The sequence below is a fragment of the Microtus pennsylvanicus genome, chromosome 9, assembly GCF_037038515.1.
Source record: "Microtus pennsylvanicus isolate mMicPen1 chromosome 9, mMicPen1.hap1, whole genome shotgun sequence".
NCBI lineage: Eukaryota > Metazoa > Chordata > Mammalia > Rodentia > Cricetidae > Microtus > Microtus pennsylvanicus.
The window spans coordinates 59,359,645-59,381,445 of record NC_134587.1 but is presented as its reverse complement, the minus strand read 5'-3'; the positions used below and the strand labels follow the sequence as shown (position 1 = coordinate 59,381,445).

Sequence of the window (21,801 nt, the reverse complement as noted above, 5' to 3'; positions counted from 1 at the left end):
TGAGGTGTCTGAAGAGTCAGGCAGGCTCTGACAGAATGGGACAGTCACTTCCTTCTGTCCTATGGCAATTCTTATAGAGGCCCCACTGCCTTCTGTTCAGATCCACCCAGCGGCCCACGTGCTAACACCAGTTATTATTCCAATGCTGGATGGGGGGGGAGCGCTAACACTACAACTTCTTTTCCTAGAACTCTCTTCTTCCTACTCTTCCCATCCACAAATGTTCCCAGCATCAATTCAAAAGGACATATTGTTTTCCTGCTTCAAACAAAACACGTCAGGATTTTCAAACCTGAACAATCAAGACACGCGCGCACACGCGCGAGCACACACACACACACAATATGTCAAAGAAGATAAAGTGACACGTTTTATGAGATAAGAAAAATAATGAGTTTAATAATTCCAAGGGGATAGCACACACACTGCAGCAGTCAACGCCGGAGCTGTCTGCAACACCGGGTTTCCTGTAGTGTCTGGATGCCCTGGACACCCCAGGGAAGTAGGGGATTGGCATGAGGAGCACACGGGCGGGTGAGGACAGCTGATGGAGGGAACAGTGGAGCTTCAGAGGCTGCTACATTGCAACATGGTTCAGAACGGAAAGTGCTTCACATCTACAGGGTAGAAAATGGCTTCATCCCCCGCACCCCTTAGAGACACGGAGGAGTAACAGTTGTGAATGGTGCCCTGGGTTGCTGGTACCAAAGTCCCACCCGAAGAGACTCGAGGAGAGAGAAATGGGTGTTTACAACAGGGTCAGATTTTAAAAAGAACTGCTCTTGGATACAGATTCTCGCTCCCTGGAGAGCCTGGAAGACGCTGGATCCACAGAAAGAAAACGTGCAGCCACCCTGTCTGGGGTAGGGATGTTAGGGACATGAATACTCATGGAATACTCCAAGCGCATCATTAAGGCAGGTCTGTAAGAAACTGTCCTGGGGCATGGACGGCGACCTCAGTGGTGGTGAGGCCAGTGGCAGATATGGTCTTCGCTTACTCTTGTTGGAGGAGCTGCACTGCAACCCCGGACACCTGTCCCCAGCAGTGAGAGATGCAAGGAGCGTGGTTCCTGAGTTAAGATCTCCTGTGACAGCAACACTGTCTTTTGCTGCAGTGTCTTTTGCGTCAGCAGAGTGCTCGGGAAACAGGGCTTACCAAAAAGAACGAGAGCACCTCAGCTTTCTCACTCAGCCTAGACGATAAAATGGTCTGAGTGAGGCTGGGTGGACCCAGTCAGAGTGTGGAGGGAGAAGAGACACAAAGGGCCTCTCAGCGCCTGCTCAGAAACTGCCACACAGGAGGGGCGAGGGGCAGGGTCCACGCGGGATGGGAGTGGGGGGAGACGGTGCTGAAGCACCTGCAGCTACACTGCTACCCAACACCTTTCTACAGCAAAGTTCCACTGGCTTCCAAACAACCTCTTTGGAGGAAAGCAGCAGACAGCTAAGCTCCAGAGATCACTGTCACTATTGCCAAACCCTGGTCACACAGAAAATAGGGCTTCTAGTCCAGACCACCTGCCTTCCAGGGCCTGCCTGGGCCCAGGGAGGCAGCAGAGTAGGGCATGGGCACAGCAGGGCACAGTCCTATGGGGCTTTCACTGTGCAGCTCAACTGCGGCTATGTATTGCTTTATTCTTATTCAAGGGGAAAGGGGGGCTTTCAGTGGCCTGGACAGTGCCGACTGCAGCCAAAGCAGAGCTCATGGCTGACGACAGCCTGCAGTCAAACCTGCCCGGCAGCACCGGCTGGAGAACATGGAATAAATAACACATCTATATACATGGTCTAGTTCTCTCGGTGGAGGGCCACTTCTCCACACTTGTGACACATTCCTGTGACTGAGAGCCCAGCTAGGACAGGGCAGCAGGAACGAGCGTCACAGGCAGATAGCAACGTCACCTTCCTAGAATCCATGACTCCTTGGGCACAGACACATGCCTGAGACTGGAATACTGCAGTTAAGAAGAGGACGGTGACAAAAGTCACTGTGCCCAAGGGGGTGCTCCTGATGGCACCACGGAGCCTGCACCGCGTGGAACAAGTCAGTCACCCAGGTATCTATTGCTTCACCTTGCTCCCAACACTTCGTGAACACAACTTCAAATCCCTGTTGCCAGAAAGGCTGAGAAGGAAATCCTAGCAAGAGGGTTAGCCCGGTCACATCGCAGGTATGCGTTCAAAGATCAGTATTTACAACAAGTACACAGGTATGCTATTACAGATTCAACTGAAGTCTAAAAGTCCGAGGACTCTGGTCAGTCACTGCATGGAGAAGTCAGCAGACATATGCTCAGCCCAGGCCTTAGTGTCTGTAACTCACATCAGCCAAAGCCTGGTGAAGACCACCTGCCTTAGTCCTGAATGTCACTGTGCTTGGGCCAAAGACCCCAGCCTTGTCTGGGAACTGCTGGTCTTCAGCCTGTGAGAGTGAGGTCGGCCTAGAGATTGGTCTCGTCCCAAGCAGGGTCGTTCATGTTCTTTAGAACCTTCCTCACCAGCTTCTCCAGGTCCTTGCGGGCCCTCTGCTCCTCCTCTAAGGATTTCTTCATCTTCTTGTTATCCTGCAAGGTGAGCAGACGACAGCAGGTTCACTGCCTCGGCACCGAAAGTACCTTCATAAGCTGCATCCCCAGGTAGCCAGGTTGGAAGGGACGGGCCAACAGAGCTGAGCCATGAACGTACACCAAGGTAGGCTGGGCAGTCTCCACTTACACTCCTCAACAAGACAACTTGGTAAAACGTGCTAAGTCCCTTACCCAGTCAACTGCAAAGGGCAACAAGGGCACCCAACGGACCAAGTCAGGAAGGAAGGAAAGTGTGCCACCTCCAGCACCCTCAGGACAGTCCTGCCCTGTCCCTCTAAAGAGCCTGTGTTGCACCCCCTCCTTCAAACCTGCCCACCAGCTGCTCAGATACATCACACAACGGTTCAACAGGTGTCAGCGCTTGCAATCCAAGATGGACAATCTAAGTCTGATCCCCAGAACCTCTATACAGGAGGAAGAAGAGAACCCTCTCCACACAGCTGCTCTCTGACCTCCACACATATGCCACGGCATGTGCCCCACCCCTCCCCACACACAATAAATAATAAAATACAACTTGAAAGAAAAACAAAACAAACACCATAGGGTCGCACACACAGCGGGCTAGGCACTACTGTCCTGCTGTCCTGGATTTTAGAAGCCAAGTAGCCAGAGGCAACCATCAGGGCAGTGTGATGGACAATGCCATAGATTACTCCAGCACACGCTGAGGTGGCTCACATCCAAAGAGTACCACAGAAACAAGTATCCCCTGGCCTGTCACTCTTGCATTTTTACATGACGACTTAGAGAATTCTTCCAGCTTTTAGATTTGTTTTACTCTATGTGCATGGGTGTCTCTTCCTGAATGTATGTCTGTGCATCGTGTGGATGCAATACCCAAAGAGGCCAGAAGAAGGCATCAGATATCGTAGGACTGGAGTTAACCGAGGGTTGAGCTGCCATGCGGATTCTGGTAATTGAACTTGGAGAGCCTCAGGAAGAATAAGTGCTCTTAACCCGAGTCATCTCGAGCCCCTGCCTGCCACTCTGAAGTGACGCTGGTGGCTTTGTTGTTTCCTTTTACTCTTCAATGGACTTTATTTTTAAAACAATATTTTCCTTTTTCTCCCATTAAAACAAAACAAAAACAAACCTGACTAAAACTAAAACCTGGTTGGCATACCTGTCTTAACTCTTGGACTTCGTCCTTCAGTGCATACACCGTGTCCACAAGGCTCCTGGACAGGATAGAGTAAGCACAGGAAAGTGGTCTGTCAAGGTTGCACAGGATGGCAGGACCCCAGGGGCTACCCTGAGCAGCAGCGAGCCGAGCTCTGCCTACTGAGAGAGCTTAATTCCTAACCTCAGAACAGCCCGCCCGGCCATCCCCCATCAGTGAGAGCGCAGCCAGCCTGAAGCAGAGTTGAGGCTGCACCACCAAGGGGAGCAGGGGGAGCCAGTCATACAGAAAGGAAAACATCTTACTTTTCCTCTATCACGGTCTGCCCGTTGCTTTTGATTTCTTCGACTATAATTTTTTCTTCTTCTGGAAGCAACACTTGTGGTGCAGATTCCTTACGTGAACCTGTCATTAAAAAGGAAAGCCCCATGTGAGTGCCGTTGCAGGACCAAGGAAGGGCATCTACTTTACCCCTACCACTTAGACACCCAAGGCCAGTGGCTACACATTAAAATCTTTACTGGTTTTCTCCAGCTGTCTGTTGGGTGTGGCCAACCAAAGCATTACAGAGGAAAGAAAACAGCAACCAAAAAAAAAAAAATGTAAAAATACTCTTTTGCAACTTATTAAACTCTTTTAACTAAGGAAATCTCTAACAGCAAGTACACTAAAGATCTGACCACACCACACTCAATACACAACCAAAATTTAAACCTCGCTATCATTCCAGCACCACTGGGAAAGACCAGACCAGGAAAGAATGCGTAATTCTTGGCTTATAAATAAAAAACTCTAGAAATTACAAAAAGTTTAAGGTCTGGAGAGGTAGCTCAGTGTTAAGGGCTAAAAATTAACAACCCAAACATCAAGAAAAGACTACATAAACAGTAATGTTTATAAAACTGTAACACTGTAATACATAGTTTAGAAAAAGTGGCATTTATTGTCTGGTCACAGTGAGAGTTCTATCAGCCCTTTAGACACACACAGCTTTGAGTGCGAAGGAATGCACTGCCCACAGCACCAGAGGCACATGGTCCTGGCACACACGCTGACCGGTGGCTACCTCATGTGACACGTACTGTGCAACAGACACTGGCCTTCAAAGGGTAGGTACCAGGAAGGAGGATTACACAACGTGGTTATAATCATTGGCTTTGGAGCAACACCACCAGATGCAACTGGAGGACGGATGGGTTCTGCTGTCCAACAGGTGCACCTGCTCACGGCTGGGCTTGTCTGATCATGCTTGGCGTGAGGCAAGATGGCTGACTGTGGAAATGGGGTTAATTTGCTTTTGTGTTTCCGGGGTGCCCTTTGTGTGTCTTCCTGAAAGCACATCAGATTTCAAGGAGCACTCTTGCGCATGGAAACCCTAGAACAGTGTTTGAGAGGCCGCACTGTGAAGAGCAGCTTTGCGGGCAATTTAACCCAAGCCTGTGCTTCTCTCAACAAATCAAGTTGAACCACTGCTGTCTAAGCTGCGATTTACAAGTCGAGCCAGCCATCCACCAGGGCAACTACGGGGAAAGGCCATCTTCTGTGTTTCTCCAAGTCTGTTGCACTGGAAGGTGCTGGGTCAAGTGCAGGATGACAGGGCGCTCAGGGGCGGCAATGCAGCCAGCTCTGTCACGCAGCACAATTCTCCAGGAGAGAAGCGGCCAGAGTATGGTGAGGCAGCCCAGCCTGGGGTCCCATGTGAGTAGCTGGAAGGCTGTCAACATCCTAGTGTGCTCTGAGTACACTCACAGGCCACTGTGTAAAAGATTACCCCAGAGATGGCCATCCCACTCTTAGAGGGGTCCACTGACGGGCAGACGTCCCTTCTGGACGCCTCCTTGATACAGCAGAAGCCCACTCAGGCTCCTTTCCTGTTGAGCAGAGAGAACCATAGATCACTTGGGGAAATATGAGAGAAGGCGCCAGGCATGTGTGCACCTGTGCCTACCACAGGAAGGCAGGTGACAAGTACATCATGCTCACTGTGCCAAGAAAAACAAGGATCCCAACAATTCAGGTGTTTGAGTACTTAGTGAAGAGTGGCAGCCAGGAGCAGTACTTGGGTTAGCTCCGCAGGTTCCCCTCTGGTATCAGCGGCCAAGTATACTTGCTGATAGCCGGTGACTGAGTTAGCACCAAATTAAGAAGCCTTGGTGACTACTCTGTCACATTAAATTCAAGAGGCCTGAAAAGGAACAGCAGGTGAGAACTGAGGCTTTAGAACACACCTGCCTTCAGTTCTTTAGTCTTTTCTCACTGGACAATCTGTTTCTAGCGTTAAAGCGTCCAGACTGCCTAAGTGATACAAAGATGTCTCTACAAAGCAAGGAGAAACCATGACACCCACAACAGATCACGGAAGGGCAGCCTTCTCTACAGAGCTGCTCTTAAAGGCACGAGGTCTGACAGGCAGCTCCTACCCACAAAGTCCTAAGTACAAGCCCCGAGTGCCACTACGTAACAATGGACTTGAGGTCTAGGATGTACAACTGCTGTGCACAGGCACCCAAGAATTCGCTCCAAGTCTAAGTCTGCTGCCGTGTTCCTGGTAGGAGGTACCAGCCGCCCCAGCTTTGACACAGGCAGGGGGCTGTTAATCTGCCTGTGTCAGACAGACCTCTGCCAGCCCACCACGTGGCCTCTCAACAAAAACAAGGAAGACAGCACAGCCACGTTTATATGTTAGTGATTATTCTAAGAATTTTAAGTTTCCTAAAATACATTACTTAACACATTATATCTGAAACATTCTTAGTGGCATCACAGCATACTTCTTCTCGAATACCTAACTCAGAAAATCCTGTAACCACAGAACCAGAGAACAGTCTAGCACCTAAAATCCCATCAGAGGAACGTCAAGCCATCAGTGCACGTTGAGGGCCCTGCACAGCTGAGAGCTGTGTTTTGTAAACTGCGGTCTCTGGGGAGATGGGAGTCAGGATCTGCCATCACCATTCCCTGAAAGGAGGCTCACGGTGCACTTCTAGAACACTGCGGGTTTGGGGGAGGCCGGATTCACTCAGTCAGGCCACCCAAAGCGCCTCATCCAAGCGGCAGACCTTTGTGAGGTTTATGGCTAACAATGTGAGAAGCCCCTGCAAGGACTACCACTCTGCCCTTACTGTTAGGCTTTCCATGTGCAAGTGGAGTAAACCACACGGATAACAGAGAACAACTTACAGTCAGCCCCAACCTCCAGAACAAACCTCAAGTCCTCTGAGGAAGGGTTCTACAAGGTCACTCTTTGAGGACCCTGGCATGCTGGGGATGCCAGCAGGCTCTCGGCCCTATGGCAACACTCACTCACTCACTGATGTGACTCAAGACTGGGAACATGCTCGCAGCAACAAAAAGAAACACAGGAGTCAAATGCTAGTGGTCTCTGAATCCCGCCGTGCATTGCTGAAGACCACCATGCTATGGGCCTCGATTGAGAAACACAGATCTAACCAAGGAATCCAACTCAGAGTAGACGGTGCCTAGGATGCATAGCCAAGGATCACTCCAGGGCACTCCTTATGCCAGGGACCATGCGGAACTACAGTTGTGTGACTCATGCCGTGTGAGGTAAGTATGTGGACACGCACACTGTGTGTTTGCCTGCACTCAAAGCAATAAGTCTGTCTGTCTCCAAAGAGCATCAGCCATCTGGCCAGTGCCTGACACACTGTGGCATGCTCCTGCATCATTTATACTCAACTGGCCCTCCCTGAGGATGAAACAAAGCATTGTTCTTAGAGGTCTCTTCAGTGGCATTTAAATCACATGGGCTGCACTCTACGGGTCTGAGATTTGGATTATCTTTTTCCATGCTAGGAAAGGAAGGGCTGTCGCCAGGAATGACTTTCTCTTCTGAACTAGGCATGCACTTCACAAAATGAAGGACTTCAAAGCTGAGCTGCGTTTCTCCTGTGAAAAGGGCATGCTGCTTCTGAGGACAAGCTTTGCCAGAACAGGGACACAGGAAGAAAACAGCTGGGCCTGGAAGCGTACCCTTTGGCTCCTCCCTTCTAGGGAGGAAGAAGTGGGTGGAGCTGTGTGAGATCCTGGCCAGCCTGGGCTGCATAGAGAGACCCTACCTTGTGCTATTGAGAACACATCCCACCTAAGAAAGCTCCAGTCCTCTACCACAGCAGACAGAAGGCATGCCTATGGAAGATGCCAGCTTGGGAGAATGGGCCATTGCACACTCAGCTTCAAACTAAACTATTCCCCTCCCCCATGTAACAAATATAAAAGCCAAGGGCTAGCAAATGCAAAATTTATTTCAACTGTACAGAACAGATGTCTTTTTTTAATATAAAACAGACACTTCATTGCCATAAGCAACCACAGACAATAAGCATACTGTACAATACAATGTAACATTCAGATATACATCCAAGTGAGTTTTCAAATGGGAGTCTTGTACTAAAATGGCTTTTCCCGTTCACAGGTAAAGAGCACAACATACGGACTTCCCCAGAATCTTATACCACTATATACACATTATTGTGTTTCGGCAATGTTAGGCCAAACACAGAATTGATGTAGTTTAGTAAAGACTTGTGGCGAGGATCAGTGAGACAGGAACACTGCTGGGCCACCTGCAGAAGGCCCGGGATGGCTTAGACCTACCTTCTCGCTCAGTCTGCATTCTTCCGTGAGCACACTCACTGTACACGGCTTTACAGAGCTGCAGAAACGTTAAATACTATCAGCATGACTACAGTCCCACAAACGAGGAAACGATGGCCCCTCCAACGCTGTGTCCCTCTGCCACATGAGGACCATCTCGTGTGCCTGTGGCACTAACAAACTTCTAACCAGGGCACAAAACCAGGGTCAGACACTCAAAAACAAATGCAAAGAATAGTTCAGGCTGTAGTTCCACAGCATTGGCCTAGCAAAAAACAAAACAAAAAACCAACCCCGCCCAAATGGCTGACTGGTAAGAAAAGATGGAGGGCAAACCATGAGAACTTTGTTCATCAATCCCGACAGTGACAGCCAGTGTCACTTCACTTGGTGACAAGAGAAAACCTCAAGTGCAGCTGTGCCCCCCAGTTGTATCACACACCTTATGACAGGCAAACCATGCTAAGGTAAGGCAGGGGCAGGCAGCCTGAGGCAGATCAGCAAAGACAGCCACAGAGTGGCTATGACAGCAAAGCTGTTTCTGTCACTGTGTGAAATCGAATAAATACTGACGTTTCATATTTTGTTTTTCAAAAATCCCATTTGCTATCTGGATCTATGCAAACCTCCTTTCTACTGGAAATTAACACTGGGTTTAAGTTTTAAAAAGCTCGCTCCTGGACTTTCTTGTAAAAGTCCCAACTCTCACGGAGCATAAGCAGCTTTGTGGCCACTGAACAGACAGACTTGGTGTGGGGAGCTGTGCTGCCCCAGCAGCTCCAGGCTGCCCCTCCTGCCATGCACATGCTCCTCCATTAGCAGCAGCAGGACCCAGCTCCCAGGAAAGGGAGCAAAGGGCACACAATACTGTATACACGGATGTGGCAAGGAGGGCTAGGGAATCAGGTCATGACCACTAGAGCTCCACCCCATGAAGATGGGGCGCTGTTTTTGAAGCAGATGTCAAGGAGCACTGTGAAGACAGTGCTGCCCCTTAAGCAATGGCCAGGTTTGGTCTGCTGCTACAACTGAACGCGATGTCATTCAGTCTTTCTCAGTGCCTGTGAAAACTCCTTACAACAAACCCCAGGGGACTATGGGGTGCCTCCCAGGCCAGCGTGTGGGGGACCTACTCAGTCCTCGAGACTGCATTGTAATCAAGTACAAGGTGACTTATGAGGCTGCTAGAAACGGAGCTTCACTGCAGCTGGTGTTCAGAGTAACAAGGTGCTCATGGCTCTCACAGACAGCACAAGTCCGGACGTGGGGCAGTCAGGCTGTGGCCAAGCCAAGCACTCAACCAAGAACCCTCTGAATGCAGCTGAGCTGCACCGGCTGAGATGACAGCTTCTGCCTCCGAGTGCAGACTGGACAGTGCCTCGTACTAGCAACCACTGCAGTTGAGGGAATGGTGGTGTGTGATGGTAAGCGGATGTCTCAGCCGTGGTGGTGAACTCACCTTTACAAGGAGAGCTCTCACCTCACAGCCATGCACACAGGAAAGGCACAGAGCAGTGGGTGGAGACAGATCCCAGACTCTGCTCTCAACACCCAATGGTGCCAGCCCTGGTGTGCATCTGCCAGGCACAGAGTCCATGCAGCGTTCTGCACCATCACCAAGGCAGCTATCAGCGGACTCGGTGCTTTGGTTACAGACACTCCTCTCAATCTCTCCACAGCCACTTGGTCAAGTGCATTATACAAAAAAACTAATTAGACTCCTATGTATAAGGCTAGAGACTCCTCCGCTGTGGCACTTGGACGCAAACCTATGCGGCTGCATAAACTAGGAAAGTGTCCATACGGCTGTATCCAAAAGGAAGCCAAACAGTTGTTACATGGAGAATTAAAAAACCAAAACTTCTGGGACTTGTATAAAACACTCCCTAATGGGAAAAGGCCCTCAGGTACAGACTCATTGGACCCACCACCTCCCTCCAACAGGCAGCAGTTGAGCCTCCACTAGGTACAATGGGAAATACCAAGACACTCTCCAGAGTTGTTAAAATATCACATAAGAGAGACAAGGAACAGCAAGAAACGTCTAAGAAAAGCAGGCTGCGGTACAAGCATTGTTAAGAAAGGCTCAGTGCGTTAGTTCTGGTGAGAGATATATGAGCAGCAGCTCTTACGGGATGCAGAACCCATTCTGTAACTATGGGCTGTCCATATACTGTCATACTCAGAGTCTTCCGAGAGGTCTGAGGGCTCCAAACGAGAAAGGCTACTGCGACGACCCAAGGAGTCTAGACTTGATTGGTCGTCATCAGCCAAGACGTGATTATGCATCAGGTCAGTGCCTTGCCATGCTAAGACGGATGAAGTGACAGGTGCGACAGGCAGAGGGGTGAGGAGGACGGACAGGAAGAGCCACAACCAAACATGGAACAAAAGCAAAAGGTGATGGGAAGAGAAGGGAAAGAGAAAATATTGTTAAAAAATGGCAACATGTTCGTTTCTCCTTATTAACTGCTGGATTTTTACAATGAACTTAGCACAACCCTCAGAACAAACCCAACCACTCACTTCAGTAAGCCCCATCATAGTCCTCCTTCAAAGGCTTCATTTAAAGATACCTATATATCTTGGCTAAAAACTCCAGTACATTCATGTCCTAAATGTGATTCTGTAACAATTGTCAATTAACCAATTCTATCAACAGTCTTATTTAGGACATAATTTATAAAAATATACTAATTGTATGCTTAACTAAGCATTATTCCCTATTCTGAAAATGTTACACTAAATAGAAATAACTTTCGTCAGATTTTTGAGTCATTTCTTTTGTTATGTCTTTGCCGAGACAACATACATTAGCAGCAGGAGCCTAAACTTACCGTGTCGGTCTACAACCTGCCCCAGCACTGAAGCCTGAGTGCAGAGAGGGACAGAGTAGGTCCCTGTCACCTGCCCTGATGTGGTTCTTTACCATCAGGAAGATGAAACAAACTGGCAATGCCACCATGTGGAAAGGGAGGTGACAAGAGGCAGGAGCAAGAGAACGGGGCAGAATTCCATGCATGGTTAGCAATGTGAGCATGAGCTAGTCAGCAGCTAGGTGGGCATGCAAGGCTATATGGGGCTCCTGTGGGGAGAATGCACAGGTAAGCCTCAGCAGCCAAAGCAGGCTGCGTCCCAAGTCTGTGAAGGTCATTTCCATTCCTTGAGACGGGAAACAATGCCAACTGTGTTTTGTTTGCAACATCCTCTTGGCATCCAAACATGTGCTGAACAGATCAGAGCTTTAGGTAACAATATATTAATTAGCCTTCTCAATATGTTTTGCTAGGCATTTAGTGTGGAAGTGTGTTCACTATGAACCCATTTCCAATGCTCTCATCAAACACGTCACCTGTCCAGCACAACCAGTACACCTATCCTGTGTCTTAGATGCCAGGCGGTAGCCATGTGTGACGGTAACTTCTGAGGCTCCAGGATGCAGGCTGGGACATAGCACATCAAAGAAAGCAAACTCAGCACAGTGACTACTGCTTTTCTTGCATGGAAAGAATGGACGTACAGAGCGTCGGCCAGGCAGGAAAGAAAGGCTCTGCACAAACTACAGGTTGCCCTACTAAGGCAGCTGAGGCGGGAAGCCACAGCTCATCTCAGGGCACTGCCTTTTGCCCAGAGGGAATATGGCCTGTGTCACATTCAGGAGTTCACAGACCTGCCGTTTACATCTGAGCTTGGGATACATAAGTTCATATAAGCTTGGGAATTTCCATTTCAGTTTAAGCATTTGAAAGTGAGGTGACTAATGTAAAACCTCAAATCCGAAATCTATGAAACTGCTGGCTTTGTTTTTAGCCTATCACAACACAATCACTGCAAATTATGAAGATGTAACACTTTAATCAACAAAATTCTATTTGTGAATTACCACTCAACCATCCCAATACACAGCCCACGGCTTGCTAGGGTACCCAAACTTCCCATGGCTCTCCTCTACTGATCAGTTACAACAGGTTCTTTCCCAGAGATGGCAGGGACAAAAAAAGACCTCACTGACCCTTAGCAAGACCATAATGCCATAAGCTGCAGAGGACAGTGCAGTGCGGCACCTGGAATGCTCAGCCTGCCACATGGGCTGGCACAGCAGCAGGCTACTCAACAAAAACTCAAGTGCCTGAAAAGTCCCTTCCCCACCTTCTGTCTTTTTAAGGCTGGCAAGATATGAATCTGAGCCACCCTGCAGGTGTTTTCAGAGAGCTGGAAAGGGGTCTCTCCAAAACCTGAGATGGAGAAGGGGCAAGACAGGAGATCCACAGCCACTGGTTTCTATGCCAAGCAGTCAGTTCCAAGACGAAGAGAAAAGGTGACTGCTAGGCTTCACCTGCCTCAAAGGACAGTGGCCTCTAAGTCCGGCAGTGCCCCTGGATGCTGCCACACTGCAGATCCCACCTGTGGGGAGTTAAGAGAAACTACCTGGAATCTGCTAAAGAAATTAAACACAGCTGGGCAGTGGTGGCACATGCCTTTAATCCCAGCCCCCAGGCGGCAAAAGCAAGTGTATCTCTTTGAGTTCGAGGCCATCCTGGTTTACAAGAGCTAGTTCCAGGACAGGCACCAAAGCTACACAGAAAAACCCTGTCTTGAAAAACATCAAAAAAATAAAAAAATAAGAACAAAATAAAAATTTAAAAGATGATAGAAATATCGCTCTAGATTTGAATTTTAGATTATTTTTAAAAGCTTTTTTTTAAAAAAAAAAAAAGCCCAGCAACACCATCAAAAAGCAAAAACATAGCCAGGCAGGCAGTGGTGGGACACGGCCTTCAATCTCAGTACTCAGGGGGCAGAGACAGGCCGATCTCTGAGAGTTCAAAGCCAGCCTGGTCTACAGAGCAAATTCCAAGACAGGCTACAAACGCTATAGAGAAACCCTGTCTCTAAAATCAAAACAAACAAACAAAAAAAGAAAAGAAAAAAGGAAAGAAAAGAAACAAAGGAACTTCACTTCTTCTGCATGCAGCTGTTTAATTAAAGCTTCACAAAGGATGGAGGCCCACAGTGGATGCTACCTAAACACAGCACCTGGGTATACTGATCTGCCACTTGCTAAGCCCCCGAAACCTCCCTCCAAAGAGCAGCTAGGTCTGTGGAGCAGCTGCTGTAGACTGTGCCCACCAGGGTGAAGAGTGACACTCACTTGAGTTCAGGGTCTGCCGTGTCTTCGCGCTGGTGCAGTAGGCTTCGATGACTTTCAAGATCTGCGCATCTTCTTCCAGAGCAGCAGTGCCTGTTCAGAGACACGCGAGCCATCACCACTCCACACCCCAGAGCTCTGCTGGGCAGGGCAGATGCCAGCCTCACTGTCTCACTGGCTACTCTTCAAGTAGTTACAAATAGGTGCAACACAGAGCTTTGACGGTCTGGAAACTAGCCCACTGCAAAGGGTTGGCATCACAGCTCTGCAGAGCTCTAGACCCCTCAGAAAAGCAGTCCCCACCCATACTCTGGAAACAGCACGAGACTGGAAAGACATCAAATCTCGTGAAGACAGGAAGTGAGACTCAGAGCCAAACACCCCAAGTTTCATAGACTGGGCCTTGATACAGTGTGGGCAGAAGGAAAGCTGTGAGGAGTGAAGACAGGAAACTTCTAGAAAGGCACCAGTTCAGAGGCCTTCAAAGGGACATTCCTTCTGACCCAGGAATTCCCAGGCAGACACTAACATGGTAGGAAAGTCACCATGCTGAACAGAGGTGCCTCAGAGTTCTGCCTTCAATGTGCTCTGGAGCCAGCTTCCTCTCCAGGCAGAGGCCAGAAGAACATGGGAGGGAGGCAGTGGGAGCAGCCACAGCTGCATCACCTCTGTGCTCAGAGAGGGGGACACACGGAAGAAAGCTGTTTGTTCTCGCTAGGTTTTCTCTTCTTCAGGCTCTGCCCTAAGGTCCTTAGTTATGTTTTCTTTTGTTTGTTTGTTTTTAAGTTCATCTACTCTAATAAAAACACAAAATAGAAGGCTGATATTCTCATAGCTATAAATAACTGTGCCTCAGTAACTTTTACGTATGTATTTATTTGAGACAAGGTCTCACTATGTAGCCTTGACTGGTCTAGAACTTGCTATGTAACTTACAGAGATGTGTCTGCCTCTGTCTCCTGAGCACTGGAATTAGAAGTGTGCATGCACCACCATGTCCAGTCTCAGCAACACTGTAAGGGTGTAAATTGTATATAACGCAAACCAAACATTTACTTCCAGACAGTGAGTTGCAGTCCTAAGAGTTGATTGCAGTCCTAAGAGTTGAAAGTCCTTGAAAACGCCTAAATACTTAAGAACACAGGAGGCTGCAATAAAAGCTTTGTTCCCTCTGTCTGGGCAGCAGAAGCCACCTTCAGTCAGGCGTGCTGTCTGGCTGCTGTGACCACTGCTCTGTTCACACTGGGCAAAAACATGTACACCGACTAAGGTAGAGAGAGCATCCTGAAGTCAGGAGCACAGGGCAGGCTCACTATGTCCTCAGCCATTCAGTCGCTCCCCTCACAGCAGCCATATTCTGCTGCCATTCAGTGTGGATTCTCAGACTGTAATCTCCTGGTCCTCCACGCTAACATGGCATATCCAATTACAGAAGCTTTAGAGTACTGAGGTTTGCTGGACACCAGTCAGGCCCCGGGGATCATTAACATAACACTTCTTCAACCCTTGTCCTCGGTCTGGCATGTCATCCCTAACACGTGGGGACTTCTGCCTCTCCTCTGAGCTCTGAGCACAGACGACTTTCAGTTAGCTAGCCCAGACCTTTCTTGTCATCAGGCCTACTATCCACTGTATCCTGCCTCCTAGCTGTGTCTCCTAACACAGTCCACCCTGCCAACTGCACTCGTACCTGTGCACCAGTCACACAGCTGAGACCCCCTCAGCCTCCCCACCTCCTACCCACAAGGGGTGTTGCACCTACAAGTTGGGCACTGCTGCTATCTGTGTCAACTCTTGAGCAGGATGCAGAATCCTTAGCCTCCATCAATATACACCAATAACACAGGCATCCGGATGCAGGATGCAGAATCCTCGGCCTCCATCAATATACACCAATAACACAGGCATCAGGATGCAGGATGCAGAATCCTCAGCCTCCATCAATATACACCAATAACAGAGGCATCAGGATGCAGGATGCAGAATCCGCGGCCTCCATCAATATACACCAATAACACAGGTATCCGGATGCAGGATGCAGAATCCTCAGCCTCCATCAATATACACCAATAACACAGGCATCCGGATGCAGGATGCAGAATCCTCGGCCTCTATCAATATACACAAATAACACAGGCATCCGGATGCAGGATGCAGAATCCTCGGCCTCCATCAATATACACATATAACACAGGCATCCGGATGAAGGATGTTCCACAGCATCCTCAGCCTCCATCAATAGACACCAATAACACAGGCATCTGATTGCGACAAGTAAAATGCTGTTTAGGCACCGACCCACGTCTCCTGGGGCAAATCCACCCACCTGAGGACCAGTGCTGTGGACTTGGTCTTCACAGCTTGTCTCACAGCTGGATGCTAAGCAGCATTAAACGTGTGCTAGTGACTCAAGATCTGACCGACATGCGTGTCCCAGCACCCCGTGGTGCCAATCACACAAAAGATACATGGCAAATACTTGTTCAGGAAGGGTCAGCAGGCAGACCTGAGCCCAGACGTGCCATGGATGAGTGAAAGGGAGAGTGGATCTGACCTGGTGAAGCAAAGGTGACCGGAATCCCGATGTGGACTGGTACTCTATGAGTCAGGGGTGGGGCTGAAGACCAGGAGATGCAGGAGCAGAACTAAGGTGGGAACAGAAGTCTAACAAAGGACAGGGGGCTGGTGAGACCTGCTCTCCCCTGCACTCCATCCATATACACATGTAGCACTCTGTGAAGGTGACCTCTCCCACATGCGGCACTAGGCCCATGAGTGGCCATGCTCACACAAGTGGGCACTTACTCTTGCGCACAGCGAACTCTTCGTCTGAAGGCTTCCGCTCAGGCTTCCGCTTCGGCAGCAGCTTCTTCATGGTCTTGGGGCTCTTACTAAGATCCTAGGAACACCATCGACAACACACGCTGACAGATTCTGTGTGCAGCCAGCCGGCCACCAACAAGCACCTCCACCCCTACCCCAGCTCTTCCACTTGTCTCTGCCAGAGTCAACACGAACCCAAACCAAGCATCACCATCCCTCCCTCTGTAACACTCCTGAGCTCTGATGAAAACCCCACCAACAGGACCAGACCCCACAAACTCCAAAAGAGTAAGAGAAAGAGAAAGGACAGGTGGCCCACACGCACACTCCCCATAGCTAGGGCAGGGCTGTCCATTCTGGGATATGAGAGGAAAATAAGGTTACTTTTTTGTTTGTTTGTTTGTTTTGGTTTTTCAAGACAGGGTTTCTCTGTGGCTTTGGAGCCTGTCCTGGAACTAGCTCTGTAGACCAGGCTGGTCTCGAACTCACAGAGATCCGCCTGCCTCTGTCTCCCAAGTGCTGGGATTAAAGGCGTGCACCACCACCGCCCGGCTAAAATAAGGTTACTTAAAAAGAATTTTGGAAAGTAAAGATACTTTTGAGAAAATACACAAAATTCCAAAAATAAAAGCAAAGGGGGTAGGCAGGGAACCAATGGCTAAGCACAGACCAGTGGGGACAGGACTTGCTGGCTTCTCTGAGCAAAGTAGAGGCGGTGTCCAGCAACCACCTGAGCACCTCTATTGAAGGTACAAACGGAGTGTGCACACAGCAGGCTAGAAGAGGGCCCATCCAGGAGCACAGTAGGCATACAATCTGTCCCAGCTGCCGCCATTACAGAGTGGTGAAGCACTTCTGGGGCACAGCAGGCTCTTAGAGATACTTCTGTTTTCCTGAGCTGCTGCTGCTGCTCTTTTGAGATGATCTATGTAGCCTTAGCTGGCCTGAAGCTCACTGTATAATCAGGCTGGCCTCCAACTCACAGACCCTCCTGTCTGCATCTGGGGTGCTAGAATTAAAGGCATGTGCTATCACACCCTGCTTGACTTCATTTTTGAAACCTCTCTCCTGAGATCCATGCTGACCTCAAACTTCCTATGTAACAGAGAATGACCTTAGGCAGAAATCAGTTCCAAAAGAACCATACTGGGGACTCAACAGAGCACCCCTGAAATACAGGAGCAACTACCAGAAAGCCCTGTGCATGCTCCAATCACTCTTTATCACACAAACCACCAAGCCCAGGCTTGCACCTATGCGCCACCTGGCTTCTTTCTCACGCTCGCCAAAGCTGAGCCTCCACAGGTGAAAGCAGGTTAGGTGGAGCACATGAGACTGCAGACACTTAGTGAGGACGCAAGTGCACTAGGGCTACACTTGGCATGCGGGCAAGAGCAGGAGTGGATTGAGGAAGGTTGCTGCAACTCCTCGGAGGCCAAGAAGGCACTGCCTTCAAGACCGCATCATTTTCACTGGGGAACCTACTCTTTACCTCCAACAGCCTCAGTACTCTGGGACAGACCTTGGGCACAGCAGAATGGCACCCATAGGGCGAGGCCCTAGCAGCCAAGCGTTCATGAGCACACCAGGCTTGGTGCCTCATGGCACCATCCCCTCAGGTATGACACAATACATTCAGATCTGAAGGAGCTGCATGCCTGTCCTATTAAGTTTAAAGGTGCCTCCTGGCCCTTGCAGCAGAAGGGGATGACAGAGAGTAAGGACAGACCCTCTTCTCAGTTCTAAGGATTCACTGGGGGTCCTTTATGCCATAAACAAAACCATAAGACTTTCGTTTCTAAACTCATCGAAATGACACATGTAACTAAGTGCAGACCCTCACACACCCGGATGTCAAGACATGCTCACTGCAGCTGGCAGTCTGAGTGGCTGCAGGACCTCACCTCCTTGTAGCAGAGAGCAGCTGAGGGCCGGAGGGGAGGTGCAGGCCGCAGGCAGCTCAGGCTCCAAGGCTTGGGGGTCTTCGGAGGCTCCAGGGGTCCCCAGCTGATGGTGGTGTGTGGGGTGCCATGGTGAGAGGGGTGGGGGAGCGTGTGGTATGCAGGCGTCAGTGCCACAGGCTTGCTGTCCGCGTGCTTGCTGGATGGAGTGATAGGATGGGAGGGAAGCTGCCAGGCACAAAAGCAAGAGCAGAGAGCATGAGATGGGTGAGGCCACGGGAGAATATCCTAACCACACGGCTTAAGCCCTGGCTGTACCACGGGAGAATGCCCTAACCACAAGGCTTTAACCCCTGGCTGTACCACGGGAGAATGCCCTAACCACATGGCTTTAACCCCTGGCTGTACCATGGGAGAATGCCCTAACCACATGGCTTTAACCCCTGGCTGTACCATGGGAGAATGCCCTAACCACATGGCTTTAACCCCTGGCTGTACCATGGGAGAATGCCCTAACCACACGGCTTTAACCCCTGGCTGTACCATGGGAGAATGCCCTAACCACACGGCTTTAACCCCTGGCTGTACGACGCTCCCAAGGGATTCTGGGCAGGACAAGGGGCTGAGAGACCCACACTGTACATAGGTTACAGCTGCAATGTCACAGCATGTGAGAAACTAGTGTAAGCATCATGACTTCGAAACAAACAAGTATTCCTGTACAGAAATGGTGGCTGATGGTGGGACATCCTCCCCAGAAATACACTATCACCTGGTAACACAGGAGCAGGGCAAAACCAAAGCCTGTTCCCTGTGCAGAGAGGGGAAAGCAGGGCACAATTCTCTTGGAGCACAGCAGCCAGGCCCCTCCCATCTAGGGCTTTTCTGTTTGGGCACACTCAGTTGCCACAGAGCTGTGTGAAGGCAGGAATATGGACCACTTGGCCTTCATAAAAAGGATGTTAATTTCCATAATAAAGGTTATTTTTCTCTTAAAAATCTCAAGCTTGTTTGAATAAAAATAATTTGAAATCTGATTTTTCAGTGGGGTATGTTATTAATAAGATTTATATTCTTATAAAACCCCAAATCAACCACACCAACAATGAAATGAAAATGTTAATAAGGTAAGCGTGACTCAAATGAGCCCCTGGATCTCACGCAGATGATGTAGTTAATGCATAGCTAACAGGAGCCGGCTGCGAAGCTCTGAACTGAATGCTGGAGCTGTGCTGGCTGTGGCACCACAGAGCGGAAAACAGCACCCTAAGCGCCAGGTCAGCCACCAGTTGCTGGCTCACGGCACTTTATCAACACTGTACCACTACAAACAAGCAGCCCACAGAGGAGAAAGCTGCACCCAGCCCCTTGTAGCAGAAACACTGGCTTGTTTCTCTCTACTTGGAAAAGCGGAGTGGTGCCCGATGCTAAAATGAGAGATCACGTGGTGCCGGACCCCAGGGGAACGCAGTACTCCATACACAGCACACCAGCCACGGCACCTTCTTCCCACCAGGGCTGCACAGCGGCCCACAGCAGGGGATTTTACGGCTTCCACTACACGTCACCAAATGCTGAGGCGCCAGGCACATACACAGCAAAGACTATGTGTCAGGTGTGGGGAGCCTGGCTTCACTTTGCTGTTCTGTACATACTCATTCAAACAACCTATATCCCTGAGATATACATAACCCACAAAAAGTAAGTGGTTTTAATTTTTTTTATTATGTTGGTGGCATGGGGAAATGATCCCGGCACCTTGCAACATCAGGGAAATGTTCTACCACTGAGCTACACTCCCAATTCCCAGCCTTCTCTTGAGGACCTTCTTAGTTTTTTGTTTATTTTTTATATTTTTTGAGACAAGGTTTCTCTGTGTAGCTTTGGTGCCTGTCCTGGAACTCACTCTGTAAACCAGGTTGGCCTCGAACTCACAAAAGATCTGCCTGCCTCTGCCTCCTGAATGCTGGGATTAAAGGCGTGCGCCACCACCGCCTGACTCTCCAGGACCTTTCTGAAGTAAGGAGAAATTACGGTAGAGTTCAGCCATGGAGAGTGAGGTGCTAGCTACCACAGCAAGTCATCCAACACTCCAACTTCTGAGACAACAAAGCAAGCTCAGAAAACTGGACCCTGATGTGAGACCACGAGTGGTAGAGCTGAGCAGGTAACCATGGTGACCTCTACGTGAAGGCACTGATGTAAAAATGAGCTACCTGGCAGAAACTGTCATCATAAATTGTGTTAGCCAAGGTCATTTTTGAAAGGTTTGCTCAGGTGTTCAGTAAAAATGGTTATGTTTTAAAATAACACCAACTTCTCAAGCGAAAAACAAAGTTTAAACACCAATGTCAACATGTTTTGAAATTTTTATCTCTAAAAAAACCACAAAGTACTGCTGAGTTTTTTTATTAAGTAAATAAAATGGTTTTGTTTTTTTTTTTTTTTTTTGGTTGTTGTTTTCATTGTTTTATTTTATTTCTGTTTGGAGTCAGGGTCTCAAGTAGCCCAGGCTGGCCTTAACATTCAGCCAAGGAACTTCAGATCCTCCCGCCCCCACCTCCCAAGTGCTAGGAATACAGTCATGTGCCACCATACCCAGATAATGCAAGGAACTGAACTTTGCACTAAGGAAGACCTCCACAAGGGAGCCCAGGCCCAACACTGCCACTCTCTAGAGTACGTCAGAAGTGGTGCCCAATGCCTGACTAACACAGCTATCACTTCTCTTTTGCTTTGTCTGTTTGTGAGTAACATATATGAAGTTTTAACTTCTCAGAAAAAGCCACTTACAACAGGGCCCGTGGCTCCTGGGTGCAGTGGGAACTGAGGCAGCACTGAGCATCACTGAGCTCGCGCATGTACAGAAAGTCTGCGAGGTGCTTTGCTCTGTGATGACAACTGCACAATTAAAACTCGTGCTACAAGGCAGGGTTTAAAACTCCTGCACCCACTGGTGAGAGCCGAGAAAAGCATGTGGCTGGCTCTTACTGTGTGTGATGGCACAGAGTGGGGCTTGATGGTGGGGTTGCTCACAGACGTAACCTTCGTCTGCTTCTGTAGATGGTCCACCCATTCATGCAGGTCCTGCTGGTTGTTGCAAGACACCAGAATCCGCTCGATCATGCTTCCTGGAGAGGAGGAGGTGGAATTACAAGTAAATGCACACGAGCACCACAGACGCCCAGAGCCTGAGGCCAGCTTCACACAGCCTTTGAAATTGGCTGCTCCTCACTGTGACAGAGAGGCTGCACAAGCTGGGGCACATTACCTGATATCTCAAACGCATTCCTATGGGTCTCGCTGTCCTCAAGTTTTGTGATTGTCATTCCTGTCGTTGGTAGCTTTCCCTAAAAGAGAGCCCCCCAAAAATTAATGCTTTTCTAATAAATGTGCCATTAAACATTAAAAGAGTTTACACATTGCAGAACCACACGTTCCAAAGAACTACCGTCTTAAATAATGACCAAACCATTATGAAGAACCCAAATTGGCAATGGCAGAGTATGAGGCAAAGCAGGACTTTCATCCAGCTCCGTGGGAGAGCGCACACTGCCTTCCAGAGGCCCAAGTGATGGACAGGGAGACAAGAGCATAC

The 21,801-nt window shown here is 49.2% G+C and overlaps 1 protein-coding gene across 8 annotated transcripts in view; it reads right to left on the bottom strand.

The window, feature by feature from the left end:
* Positions 1 to 369: 369 nt before the first annotated feature.
* Positions 370 to 21,801, bottom strand: part of Arhgef7 (Rho guanine nucleotide exchange factor 7) — a 99,907-nt gene continuing 78,475 nt past the window's right edge. For 3 of the 8 annotated variants that reach the window (XM_075986163.1, XM_075986159.1, XM_075986165.1), the window contains 9 exons: positions 21,475 to 21,553; positions 21,195 to 21,334; positions 18,207 to 18,431; positions 16,285 to 16,378; positions 13,483 to 13,572; positions 10,463 to 10,639; positions 4,019 to 4,118; positions 3,717 to 3,771; positions 370 to 2,566 (listed from right to left, as the gene is read on the bottom strand). In XM_075986163.1, the coding sequence (XP_075842278.1) occupies positions 2,444 to 2,566; positions 3,717 to 3,771; positions 4,019 to 4,118; positions 10,463 to 10,639; positions 13,483 to 13,572; positions 16,285 to 16,378; positions 18,207 to 18,431; positions 21,195 to 21,334; positions 21,475 to 21,553 (1,083 nt within the window). In that variant the 3' untranslated portion in view covers positions 370 to 2,443. The remainder of the gene's footprint in view (positions 2,567 to 3,716; positions 3,772 to 4,018; positions 4,119 to 10,462; positions 10,640 to 13,482; positions 13,573 to 16,284; positions 16,379 to 18,206; positions 18,432 to 21,194; positions 21,335 to 21,474; positions 21,554 to 21,801) is intronic. The other 5 variants (XM_075986160.1, XM_075986166.1, XM_075986161.1 and 2 more) reach the window with 4 other exon arrangements.